General features: G+C 32.1%; 1 protein-coding gene across 16 annotated transcripts in view; it reads left to right on the top strand.

The window, feature by feature from the left end:
* Window positions 1-13,628, top strand: part of PPIP5K2 (diphosphoinositol pentakisphosphate kinase 2) — a 69,459-nt gene that overhangs the window by 43,276 nt on the left and 12,555 nt on the right. For 4 of the 16 annotated variants that reach the window (XM_021701523.1, XM_021701527.1, XM_021701533.1 and 1 more), the window contains 8 exons: window positions 2,051-2,158; window positions 2,250-2,366; window positions 4,046-4,213; window positions 5,766-5,882; window positions 6,561-6,734; window positions 8,019-8,091; window positions 9,647-9,766; window positions 10,658-10,720. In XM_021701523.1, coding sequence (XP_021557198.1) covers window positions 2,051-2,158; window positions 2,250-2,366; window positions 4,046-4,213; window positions 5,766-5,882; window positions 6,561-6,734; window positions 8,019-8,091; window positions 9,647-9,766; window positions 10,658-10,720 — 940 coding nt within the window. Of the gene's footprint in view, window positions 1-1,482; window positions 1,528-2,050; window positions 2,159-2,249; window positions 2,367-4,045; window positions 4,214-5,765; window positions 5,883-6,560; window positions 6,735-8,018; window positions 8,092-9,646; window positions 9,767-10,657; window positions 10,721-12,530; window positions 12,591-13,628 lie in introns of all 16 variants that reach the window. The other 12 variants (XM_021701541.1, XM_021701546.1, XM_021701562.1 and 9 more) reach the window with 9 other exon arrangements.

The following is a 13,628-nucleotide window of genomic DNA, read 5'->3' on the forward strand; positions in this document are numbered from 1 at the left end:
AATCCTAAGGAGATTGGGAAGCCATTTTTAAGTAGGGAAGTAAATGGCTTTGGTTGCTGTGTGGACAGCAGATAGTCTGGAGTAGATACGAAAAAACCAGTTAGGAAGCTCTCTCGCAGTGATCTGAAGAAAGAATTTGGACTAGGATAGTGGTAGTAGAATTAGAGCTTGTTGAATATATATTGCATTCAGCTACATTTTTAAAACAGAAGCTGAACAATTCATTCTTTTAAAAGTCTGCTTCTAGGATTTCAAAAAAATTATTTTTCACATTAGTAAATACATGTAGTGTCTTTAATATCAATATGATGTCCCATTTTCTAATATAAAAAATAAATTTATTTGAACTGTAAGTCATTATTGCAGCTCATGTTATCTTTATAAGACCCTGTAACTAGTATACGTAAAACCTTGTTCAGTCTCCCCCCAGTTGAAATTTTTTATTTTTCAGTGTGAACTGGGTAAAATCTAGCTCTCCATAATAGAATTTTTCAAAAGGTCTTTGTTAAGGAAACAAGATTATAAGTAAGATTTCAGGGAATATATTTAATAAGCCTTAATTAAAAAAATATTTTTATGGATTCTTGCATGTTAATTGTGTTCAGGAAGATGCTACTAAATATTAATTAATTTCATATGTTCATTAGAACAGACCTAGCAGAACATATAACTGCAACACTGAATTAGAGATTATTAGATTGTATTCTTATTAGTATAGGATCACAAAATCTAATACATCCTTTCACCTATTGAAAATTTTTGGTATTTAAATTAAATCCATTATTTATAGTAATTCACATTGAGACTCAAATGCTATGCTAATATTTTCCCTTACCAGTTTTGAAAAAATGCGTATACATCTTTGCACATATACCTCCCCCAAATACACAGGCAGACATACAGATGCAGTTTTTTCTCTGGATTGTTGCTTAGGTTGGGAGTAGCTGCTTTAATGGCTTGGCATTAGGGCATTTAGAGGTGTGGATAGTCATTTATTAAAATGATGCTAAGCACACAGGGAAGAATACAAATTATATGATGTATATTTAACTTTACTCTTCTAAAAACTTCAAAAGGGGAATGCTTCCTTAGAGATATATAATGTCTAAATTTGAAAAAGAATACATGCCGGTTTTGGGTTTTGTTTTGTTTTTTTAACAGGTAATCAACATGTGGTCTTGTAAGTTTAGGCTTTTGTGGGTCAAATTTCATTTTTAAAAGCAACACACATTTTATGAAGTCCAAAATACGGTATACTCTTATGGTATGCAAAAAATTGTTGTATGCATTTTTTTCTAAAGTTTATGACATATGAAATGAAGGAAAGTTATCTGTGATGTAGACCCTGTTGCCCATTGACTGTAGATTTTGTACTTTAAGTAGTTTTACCTTTTCAGATAGAATTTTCTACTTTGAATGTTTGTAGTACATGTTCTCTAGGATCCCTTTCAGTTCTGATGCTATATGATTATATGTTTAAAGACCAGTGATTATCTAAATGAAGATGGAGGAGCAATGAAAGAGATGGTAAGATTAATAGAACTTACATATGCCACCTCCTGCTGATTATTTTAAATACCACTGCAGTATAACGAGGCATATTTACTGATAAGCATGTATTACATACATTGACTATATGATACTGGGAAAAATAGCTCTACTTTTATAGGATAGTATTCAGTTTATGAAGCATGATTCCACAGTGGGTACTTTGGGACTTAAGGTTAACGATTCACTGCTCCTTACCCTCAGAATATAATTGTGGGTTTGTATTTCAAGAGATTTTTATTTTTACTTTCTAGAAGCTATTTAAAAAGTTACCATTAGACTTTCTAATACTGCTGATAAGAGATTTTTAAAATAATTTACCTAAACATAAGTAATTTATCAAGACTTAAATATAGTTGAGTTATTTTGAAAGGTTGAGCGTATGCATACTTACCTTATTTGTGTGGTATCACTCAGGACTAAATAAACTACCATAATGAAAATAAAGTGACTTTCAAGTAAAGTGAAATGAGAAAATGCTTACCATATACCTTTTGTTCAGGAATCAAAAGATGAACAGTGGAAACGAGCTATGGATTACTTAAATGTTGTCAATGAACTCAATTACATGACTCAGATTGTAATCATGCTTTATGAGGATCCTAACAAGGTAACAAGAGTTTTAGATTTGTGTGTATTATCAGAGGTAAATAAATAGCCTGTAGTTTTTCATTTTGGAAATGTTCTATAATATTTTTTAGGATCTTTCCTCAGAGGAACGCTTTCATGTTGAATTACATTTTAGTCCAGGAGCTAAAGGATGTGAAGAAGACAAAAATTTACCATCTGGCTATGGATATAGACCAGCTTCAAGAGAGGTAATAAATATGAAACTCTCAGTCTGAGTTTGGTTACTATAGTTCTAGAGCCTCATAAGATTTCTATAAGAATTTCCTGTTAATGTACTTCAATTCTTATCTCAACTACTAAGTAGCAAGACGGTATAAATTTCTTTATGTATGATTTGGGCAGACAACATTTCTAAGCATACTAGAATTTTATATCTTATTTAGATTTTTTTGTATTTTTAAGACCAGTATTTAGAATGCTTAACTATAGTTTTGGTTCTGGTTTTCGTTGTTGTATTTCTTGAGGACTAGTGCATGGTAAACAAATTGTTGTTATTTTAATCCTTACACTAACCTTACAAAGTTAAATATGTATTCAATGTAAAACTTTTTACTAAATTATAATTCATATTGATAAATCAGAAGTGTATAGCTTAATGATGTATTACAGAATGAACACTAGTATAAAACAGCCAGCCAGGTTTTGGGTAGACTAATATCATCATTCCAAAAGACCCAGTTGTGCCCCTCGCTATTAAAACCTCCCTGTCTTCTCTTCAAAGATACCTACTATTATGAACTTTAGCACCATGTTTTAATATGCCTATTTTTGAACTTTTTATAAGTGAAATCACAAAATACATGCTTTTGGGGAGATTTGGGTGGGTTTGGCTTCTTTCCTTTATTATGTTTATGAAATTTATCCATTCTGTTCTTCATTTTTGTTGTCATGTAGGATTACATGGCAACAATAAATATAAATAAATACAGTGCAATGTATTCATCTCTTCTACTTTGATTATTTATTTGTTTCCAGTTCAAGCTATGAAGATGAATGCTTTCATGAACATTTTTGTACAAGTCTTCTGGTGAACATATGTACACATTTCTTTTGGATATACATCGAGGAGTAAAATTGCTAGGTCATAGGGTGTATAAGTTCAAGTTTAGAAAATACAGTCAAATAGTTTTCTAAAGATACTGCCATATCCTTGTCAGCGCTTGGCATGATCATTGTTTTTAATGTAGCTATTTTGAAGGATATATAGTGGTATCTTGTCGTGGTTTAGATTTACATTATCCTCATGACCAGTAAGGATTAGCAATTTGCATATGTTTATTGGCCATTTGGATATGTTTTTTTATGAAGTGCTACCAGCATGGTGTTGAATAGAAGTGTTGATAGTAAACACTTCATTCACAGGGCGCCTGGGTGGCTCAGTCAGTAAAGCTTCCGATTCTTGATTTCAGCTCAGGTCATGAGCTCAGGATTGTGAGAGTGAGCCCAAGTCCAGCTCCAGGCTGGGCGTGGAGCATGCTTAAGATTCTCTCACTGCCCCCCCCCCAAAATAAAAATAAAAATAAAAAAATAAACGCTTCTTCATTCTCAAACTAAAGTAAAAAGTAATGTTCCAAAGAGAACTTTTTGGGATTTTGGTTGAGATTACATAAATTCTGCAGATCAATTTTGAGGGAAATAAACTTACAGTAGTACATCCTCTAGTCCAAGAACTTGATATATCTCTGAATTTTTTTAGCTGTTTTTGTAGACTAATACTAGGCTGTTGTAAAAATTCAATTAATATTGATTCATTTGAATCAGCCTACTTGTGTATGTGCTTCAACTGACTTCACCAGTTGGTGGTTGAATTTGTCATAAGAGACTCTTGCTTTACCTGAATTTTATATGTTATATTCTTTGCCCATAGAATGAAGGCAGGAGATCTTTTAAAACTGATAATGATGATGAACCACATACTTCTAAAAAAGATGAAATTGATCGTGCTGTGATACTGTTCAAACCTATGGTATCAGAGCCAATTCATATACACAGGAAGTCTCCACTTCCAAGATCTAGGAAGATGGCTACAAATGAAGTAAGTATATGTGTCAGAGTATGTTTTTCATAAAATAAACTAACTATATTTTAATAAAACAGAAAAGAAAATACAGCTTTAATTATGGAGCTTGGGAACCTAACATTTTTAATTGTCAACTTTGCCTCTTTTTCTAATAAATATTTTTAAAATACAGAGGCCATTAAAAAAGAGATTAAGATTTAAGAACCTGTAGCTTTATGTATAGTTTTCATAACAAAGTTGAATAGACATAGTAAAATAAGACCTTTCTATGAACTCATCTATTTTCTTGCCCTGTCACGTTAGGTTATTCTAATAAAGAACTTTTTTAAAAGTCTGATTTAATACGCAGAGAATAATTTTCACGGAATAAATTTCACGCAGAGAGGAACTGCCAGAAATGCTTCAACAACAACTGATTCTAATGACACTGTAGATTAAGATGTGAAATTCTAAGTTCTTAGTCTGATTGCAAAAATCAGTATAGGAATTTGAAAATTTGAAGAGATATTTGAAAATTTTACCTTTTGTATTAAGATCTACAATTAAATAAGGCTAATTCTTGTGTTCTCTAGTAGAATAACATTTAAATAACTACTAAAATAAGATTTAACAAGAAAGCTGAACAGGTGGAATGTAGCTTGTTGAGTAAATCTTTAACACCAGTATGCATTTTTATACTTCAAATACCTATGTTTTGGGTTATCTATATTCTCTATAGGATGATTCTCCCAGCACTGATTGAGATTAGTGCTTATAAATGTTTTCTAAATGCTAGAGTAAAAGTGTAGAGCAAGATTTTAAGCTAGAAACAACCATCAACTTTTAAGTTAGAAAAATATTTTTGTTAATAATGAAATATGCCAAGTCATAAGAGTTAAGTATAATATTTAACTAGCAGTGGGTAAGAACATAAACAACAAACCAGAATTATGCTCATTTCTGTTACCTCAAATTATACAAACAACAGTGCTTTATGATTCTCAAATTTCAAATAAATATGTTACCCAATTTGACAATTATGTATAGGAAAAACATCCATCAATAAAGAGATTGTGGTACTTTTATAATGGAAATTGTATACTAGTTAGGGTTTCTATGATTGTGATATTGTAAGTTAATTATAAAAAGAGGATGACTAACAGCTGTAGAATTTGGGACTGTGTTCTAGTATAGCTTAATTTAAAAATGAGAAACCTGGGGTTATGTTCAGGTATCTTTAATTTCAGAAAATTGGGAAATGACATTAATATAACTTAAACTACCATCTGTGTGAGGGCAGTGATTTTGATGTTGTTGAACAAAGCAATCTGCAAATTTCAGATTGTTCAAAATTTCACCATTAAACTTTCTTCTGCACTCCAAAAAGCTTATAACACTAATACAGCCAAATGTGTTGTGAGTCTTCATTTTGCAACACATTTGTGTTTGTAAAATCTTCAACAAAATCACTGCCCTTTGTTAATTCTTAAGATGCAGAACACATTTATAAACCTTCTTCTCATAAATACTTAAATAGTTGCTTTCAAGAGATTATTTCTATGCCATGCTAAACTTTTACTTCCATAAGGTAAATTATTCAAGTAAAACCTTGAAGACTTTTTCCAGCGTCCACCATCTTCATGGATATCAGAAGTTTGTACTTCCAAAAGACACACAGAGAAAAAGACTATTCTCTTCATTTTGTGCAAGTAGATTTTACTCTGTCCTCACTGTCTGAAACCTGAACATGCAAACATGTAAATGATAATGTTTGCTGCATGTTTTGCTTACTGAACTCTATAAATAATCTTTGGAGGGGGTAAACAAACAAATAGCTTGAAAGTGGAAACAAGTGCAATTTGAATCTATCTTACCTCTCTTTTTTTTAAGTGTCTGGCAGATAGGTTTTCTTTTCTACATCATATAAATTGAAACTTCTCTAACCCTTTGCACAATTCTTTAGCGCTTTGGGTTGGAAGGTTACCCAGTATAGCACAGAATGTCTTGAATATTTAAAATAAAGCAGAATACTTTTACATTTTAAAAGTTGCTAAGACAGAAAATTGTTAAATCTTTCCAGTTTTAAGAGAGAAGGGACAACTATTAAGCAGTATAAATATTTTGTAAATTGAAGATAAGGTAATTCTTACAATTGTTATCACATACAGTTAGATTTCTAAGTCATTCCTATGAATTTCTCAAATATTTGAAATATTTGGCTCCCAAATTACTGTTTAATAGTTTTTTAAAAAATTGATAAACAAATGCGAACAAACTGTATTTTTTTTTCTTTCTGATCATTTGGCTCTGTTGTATCTAACTTTGCATGCTCTGCTTTTTTTTTTTTTTTTTTTTTTTTTTTTGCCCCCTTTCTCACTTCCAGGAAGAGAGCCCCCTGAGTGTGTCTAGCCCAGAGGGTACTGGTACCTGGCTGCATTATACCAGTGGTGTGGGTACTGGGCGTCGAAGACGCAGATCAGGGGAACAAATCACTTCTTCCCCTGTCTCCCCCAAATCATTGGCTTTCACATCCAGTATTTTTGGCTCATGGCAACAGGTTTTTAAACTTTACTTCATTAAACATATTCCTACCCGCATTCAGAGCAACAAACAGCTATCTTTGAGGACATCTAATCCCTTATATTTAACATCAGAGTAAATCCTTCTGTATTTTAATTTTCAGTTCATTTAAAAATGCTTGTGATACCTGACAATATTTGAGAGAAAGAAACCTCTTACATTGCATGTGTTTTAGGATTTTTACTAGGAGGGTTTTAAATATCCAGGATTTAAAAATTAATCAATAAATTTTACATTCCTGGAACTTTAGTGTGTTAATAAAAAATTTTAAAAAGGAAAGAAATCTTTTTTGGCATGGTTGTCCTTTAAAACATTCAGAAACAAAATTATGTAATTTGATGGTAAGAAAATTTAATAACCTTTTCCCCCATAATTGAAAAATTAGATTCCATTTGGAATTTGCTGAGAATATAAACCTTTTTTAAAATATCAAAATTTATGTGGTCCTGTGTTAATTAACAGGGTGTACCTAATATTAATTGTTCTCTCCCTCACTATTCCATTATCTGGAAGTATCTAAGGGATACATACAGTGGGGGTTTTTTGAGTTGTATGATATTTTAATGCTCTCTTTATATGAGCATGTAATGTATAGGTGCCCATCAGTAATATGGGTCAAAATAAAAGGACTTCAGAAGGACTTTCTGTGATGACATTTGGAAATTTAAAATACTAGGATTTTTTTTGTTTTTTTTTTTGTTTTAAGAATGGAAGGTTTGCTGTTACACATGACTTTTCCAAGAATTTCAGCAATTTCCTTTTGGAAATAGAATGCATTTGATTATAGGAAAAGGGATTACGGTATCCATTAAGGCTGTGAATATTTAAAGGTTACTCTGATAAAGCCCGTGCATGGATCAGTAATTGTATGGTGACCTCAGCAGTCTTTGTCTGTCTTTTCTTTTGTTTGTGATTGTTTTTCCCCCCTTCAAATACAGGAGCTGTTTAAGAGTGGGCATTTGGCTTCTTTTAAGAGTGAAATTATATCAATCTATTAATTGTTTCTTTTCATCTGTCTTATTTCATACATGATATTTCATTCTGAATGCCTGCTTCGCACCACTTCATTGCAAGGACTTCATATGAAATGGACTCCCTTCAGAAGGGGATCTTGCATGATCTTTCATGTTTTATGTATTTCTACTAATATTTATCATACAGCTTATTAACCTTTGTCTGTCTGGAACAGGCTGCAAATGAAGTATGGACTTTTGAATTGATTTTACTGTTTTACCTCATTTATTTTGCTTTCCTTGCACAGGTTGTATCTGAAAATGCTAATTACCTGCGAACACCAAGAACTCTTGTGGAACAAAAGCAGAACCCTACTGTAGGTATGTGGTCTAAAGGAAATTATATTCCAAACCTTCTTCAACTCACTCTTTCACACACATGTAAAACTCTTCAGTGATGAAAGCATGACCAAATGCTATGCTTTAGTTTTTATTTAACGTATACTAATTGAAAAATGTTAAGTTGTCCAACTCAAAGTGTATAGTAAAGTGTCAATAAAATGAACAAGAAATAGCATTTAATTTGATTTATAACTGTTTGACTATCCGCAGTGTAAACTACTTAGTCCAATTGCCAATGCTAGTTTTTAATCTTGTATTCTATAAATTAAAATCCCAAAATATTTTAATTTAGGAAGGAAACGTCATTTTTCCCAGTTGATAAAATTGTAAATATGCTATTGCCTACTAAAAAGAAAAAAAAAACCCTTCTTTTCTGATAAAAAAAAAATTTTTTTTAAGTGGGGAATGTTTTAAACCCTTTCTCGGTGTATTAATTTTTCCTTTTGATTATCTCCTAAGGAAAACCAAAGCAAAACTAATGCATAGGGGCAGTTGTTAGTCATTATTGACCTATAGAACATAATTGATTCTTTGCAAATAGTGTTGCAAAGCAACATTGAAAAAGACCTTTCTAAACTTACTAGTTTTAAGCTCATTGTTGATAAACATAATGGCATAGTATTTTCTCTATAAATAGTTGTCTAAACAGGTTTAATAAAAGCATAAATAAGGTTCAACTATCTATGTACTTTGATCTACATACTAAGTATATGAACTGTTTGTTGATGCCTATTTACTCGAGGATCTTCTTTAGTTAATTACACATAGCTTATGTTGATAGCTTTTAATATTCCCACATTGTCTTCCTTTATGTATCATAATGTATTTGATAGAAATTTATTTAAACTTTACCAAGTGGTAGAAGTTTTCCTTGGGTATAAAGATTTTTGCTACAAATTAAGCATCAGTTTATACTGACTGTGTTTTATTTGCTAATAACGTGTTTTCTGGGGTCTTATTACTTAAGATCTAAAGTCATTTAAGTATTAGAAATTTAAGGTGATTTTGGCCTGGATGACCTACAAGGAATTGTTCTCAAATGTTCTTCTCACAGATTAGTAAGCTTTAATTTGCTTTATTTCATAACATACATTGATGATTCTTAACTCAGGGTATCAGAAAAGATTCTTCATTTATAGACATACATTAAAAAATACTGATCTATTATGACTAGATTTGTGCTAGGAGAGGTTTCTTATATGACCTGTTCATGCAAACTGACAGAATCTGTTACCAACCTAAATTAATTCCTAGTAGTATTTTTAATACTTTTAATATGTATATGTCTAATTATGGGGTAGATATATTATTTTCCTCAAAGGCAACATTTTATCCAGTGTTAAATACCCTCATTTGTACATATGACAAACGGTAGTGGTGATTATTTTAAAGTTGACATTACAAGCGAATTGTAAGTCTATTCAAGGCACTGCCAGATAAGTGTGGTAAGAGCCATTTTATTGCATGCTGCATGAATTCCCAATGTGAATGGAAGAACACCCGTTGTGTATGTATTTTCTCTAACTCCCATCAGGGTCTCACTGTGCGGGCCTGTTTAGCACCTCGGTGCTCGGGGGTTCTTCAAGCGCACCTAACCTACAGGATTATGCTCGTACTCATCGTAAAAAGCTGACTTCTTCTGGCTGCATAGATGGTATGTGCACACATGCACACACAGATTCATATAGACACCCATGCACACACCCATGAGCATACAGTACTTCTCAAAGGCAAGCCTAAGTCCACTCACTGATTCAACTGGAATCCTGGTACCCTTTGATGACACCTAGAGCCTAAATGACAATCACTGCTGTCTTACCCATAGCTTGGATCCGTGTTTCATCAAAGAGTTAATTGTAATTAGACTCACAGTACTTACTCAATGAATAGTTTGTTGAAATGTGAAATTTAGAACTGCATCATATGTATTGGTCTTTTAGACAGTCGGTAAGCCATATTATAAAGAATAAGTCTTTCTTTGATCTTTTGAACTTTTGTTCATTGTTATCCCTCATTTTACTTAGTGATAGTGATCTAAATGAAATAAAGTGAACGGAATGTTTATAAGTAGAAGAAAATATTTTGGCAATATTTTTATAAAAATAAACATAGCATGAGAATGTTTTAGAATCCCTAGTTGGAGAGCCTCTCACTCTTGTTAAAATACCTTAAGTGTTAATATTCAGATTGTCTTTTGAGGCTCGTGGAAGCTTGTGCCTTCTGTTAATAGGAGTGTTTATTAGCCCTTTCAGGATTAGTTTTATTTAAAACTTTTTCTCATGTATCCACAAATTTGCTTAAGTCAGTAAAACGGGGATTTACCAGAATTGCTGGCTCATCCTGCTTTTCTTTCTTTTATATATTTCATTAAACACTTTGCCTCTATCATCAAGCCATTTTACTTTTAACCAGTACCCTCTCTCATTCCCTTCTGCATGTCACCTAATCCTAACCTCCTTATATATTTGTTTTTTCCCTCTTTTTTTAAGTGTTCTTCTTTTGGTAGCTGTTACGAATTTCAGGTACCTGTTTTTCTCTTTCTCAGACGCCACACGCGGTTCTGCTGTTAAAAGGTTTTCTATCTCATTTGCTCGACACCCAACCAATGGTACGTTTTGCTTTTATTTTAAAAGATACTCCCCTGCTTCATCCTTTTTTATTTTTCTTTTATTTCAAACTGTGGGGTATACAGTATCATTCATTTCTCCATTCTTAATTTCAGTTGGCATATAATTCCAACTTATTCACCCAAAGCATTGATACTGTCTAGCTCTCTTTTTCAGCTATAATTTACACAATCATTTAACATCACTCATCAAACTTTTAAATGACCACAATGATGATGAGTTTTAATACTAAACTAGCATGTAAAAATCCCTTCTAATTTCTCAAGTGATCAGTCTACACAAATTTTAAAAATACAATTAGTATTCTTTGTTTTCTTTTTAATTCTTAATCATTTTAATGTTTTTTTAATTTCTAATTCATTTTCTGATCACATGGTTGTTTTATTGAGTTACTTAATAAAAATACAGAGCCACAACTTGTCAAATAGCCAAATGAGATGTGTTTGAAAAGTTCTTGGGAACTAGGAGATGCAGATTTCACTGTGTAACATCATTTATCTGTGGCTCTTTGTCTAAAGCAAAACTCAGTTTGGTCTGGAGCACTCTGAAAACTTCATCTAGCATTCACTTTGTTCTCATGTGGCAATATGGTTTGCTATTGTCAAGCAACCAGTTTTTTGTCAAGCAACCAGTTTTTTTTGGTACCTCTGCTTTTTGTTAAAATTTGGAGAACTCACAATAGGAAGGAGACTAAGCTAAAAATCTAGAAAGCTAATTCAATTAAATCAATTTCTGAGGCTGAACAGTGAAGCGTTTCGTGGCCATTGTTTATAAACTGAATCGTTGCACTATTACAGCTTTCTTACACAGAGCTTGTTCTTCTGGGACAAGAGGGAGTATTTACTGATCATTTTTAAATAATTGAGGGTCAAAGAATTTAAAAGAAAACATACAGATTTTTGCTTTTATTCCGAATGAAGGTACTTTTATCCCCTGGAAGTTTTTCTTTTTAACTGCAAATAAATCTTTCAAAAACTTGCGTCAAGTCTTTCAAAAACTTATATGAAACTAAAGAATTAAACACAGCTTATGGTCATTCTCCCCTTTCTGGATCCTTTAACAGCACACTTAAATAACAGTGCACTAAATACTTCCTGGAGGTGGAATAAGAAGATCTCATCCTCAACAAGAGAAAACGTAGCCCTAAAGCCTAATGTGCTTTCCCTCCTTTGTAGCTCTTTAAATGCTACTTTCTGAAGAAAAAGATCATTATTTGATACAGCTGCAGCTTCTAAAGAATCCACATGAATAAGAACCTCTTAGAAGAAAAACCAAAGTTACAAGAAAAACAGAAGCCACAAAATTCTAAGAAGAAACATTACAGGTTTAAGACTGACTATAGTTTTTGTGCGGAATGCTTATGTATTTATAGCCAGTATTGCAAGTTTTTTTTTTATAGGAGGAATCTGTGTTTATTGAAGCTTTAAAAAAAAAAGTTTGTTAAATTTAACAGACAATAGAGTAACTATATTCCTTTGGCTAAGACTTTTTTTTTTTAAATGTGGGTTTTCCACACATGTGACTTAATGCATATAAAATGCATTCCTTTCAACTCTAGAAATGTTTCTTTTGGGTTTTCAAGATTTTTTTTTCTTTTTTATACTGTGTTGTCTTATCTGTCCTATGAATTGTCATTTGACTCTTTCACTTTTTATTTCCCCTAACTTTTATGTTATTTCCATCTTAATACATGTCATGGACTTACCCCTCCCTTCATCTTTAGTTCAAGGAACATGGTGAAACAAGTATCTTCTGACAGTGCTTTACCTTATTTTCTGGGCCTCTGTGCAGAACACCTACACCTCTATAGGTGCTGGTCCGTTTCCTCTGTGGAATGTCTAGGCTCCAGTGGTATGTTTTTATAGCTTCTAAACATGACAGCGGGGTGGCTTTTTAAATTGCTGCGCTAACCCTTTCATTGTGCATTCAATACAGTTTACTAAAGATAAGTGGGGAAATGTGTCACCAGAGGAACTTGATTATATTGTTATTTGCCTGTTAGAAAATCTAACAGGCAAATGCAAGGAAATAGTTGTTATAAAAAAAAAAAAAAAACATTCTGACGAAAGGATAAAAAAAATCATATTGTTAAGTTTAGTGTATTGCAAAGAAAGGGTTTGCGTGTATTTGCATGAATCTTGTACTTTAAAAACATGTAATACTTGTGCAAGCCTAATTTTTTTAGTGCTTAATTTAGGTGCTTTAGCTGCTGTTATGGTATAGTTTCTCTTTTGTTTTGTTTTTGAGTATATGTAATGTTCCGTTATGCTTTGGTTTGCACCTGAAAATCAAACATACCAGTTTTATAAACCTTTTTGTTGTTTTCATAGGAAGACTAGATTCTCTTTCAACCATAGTTTCCCTACTTCAGCCAAGACTTAGGCGGTTCTCAGGTTACTTTTTCCTCCCCAAATTAAGTAAATATCAGCCAATGTTAAAATGAGCACATGCCTATTGAAGCAGAGAGCTTTGCAGTCTGTTTGAGTTTAATTAATTTTTACTTTTTATTTAATAATATTAGCCTTTATATAAAATTGGTATTAAAAGTATTTTCTTTGGAGGAAAATTAGTTTGAATTTTGGAAAGAGTAGATGCAGAAGGACCTGTTATTTCAGTTGTGTATGAAAGCAATTTTAAAAGCCATTCAGTTGAATAAAGTTTAAATGAACAGGCAATTTTATAAAAAGCAAATAATCTATATTCTATTTGTTTTAAAAAAGACCTGTATATTTAAGCATTTTTGTTTCACTGATGGTATTAATATATATGTGCATGATTTGTTTCATGAAATTTTTGTATTTCTGTGCCATTATTGAATGCAAACATGTCTGTATTTTGTATTGCTTTTTACTTGGCCTGACTTTACTCAGCTAACAATTTCAACAATAG

The sequence above is a fragment of the Neomonachus schauinslandi genome, chromosome 7 (genome assembly GCF_002201575.2).
Source record: "Neomonachus schauinslandi chromosome 7, ASM220157v2, whole genome shotgun sequence".
Classification (NCBI taxonomy): domain Eukaryota; kingdom Metazoa; phylum Chordata; class Mammalia; order Carnivora; family Phocidae; genus Neomonachus; species Neomonachus schauinslandi.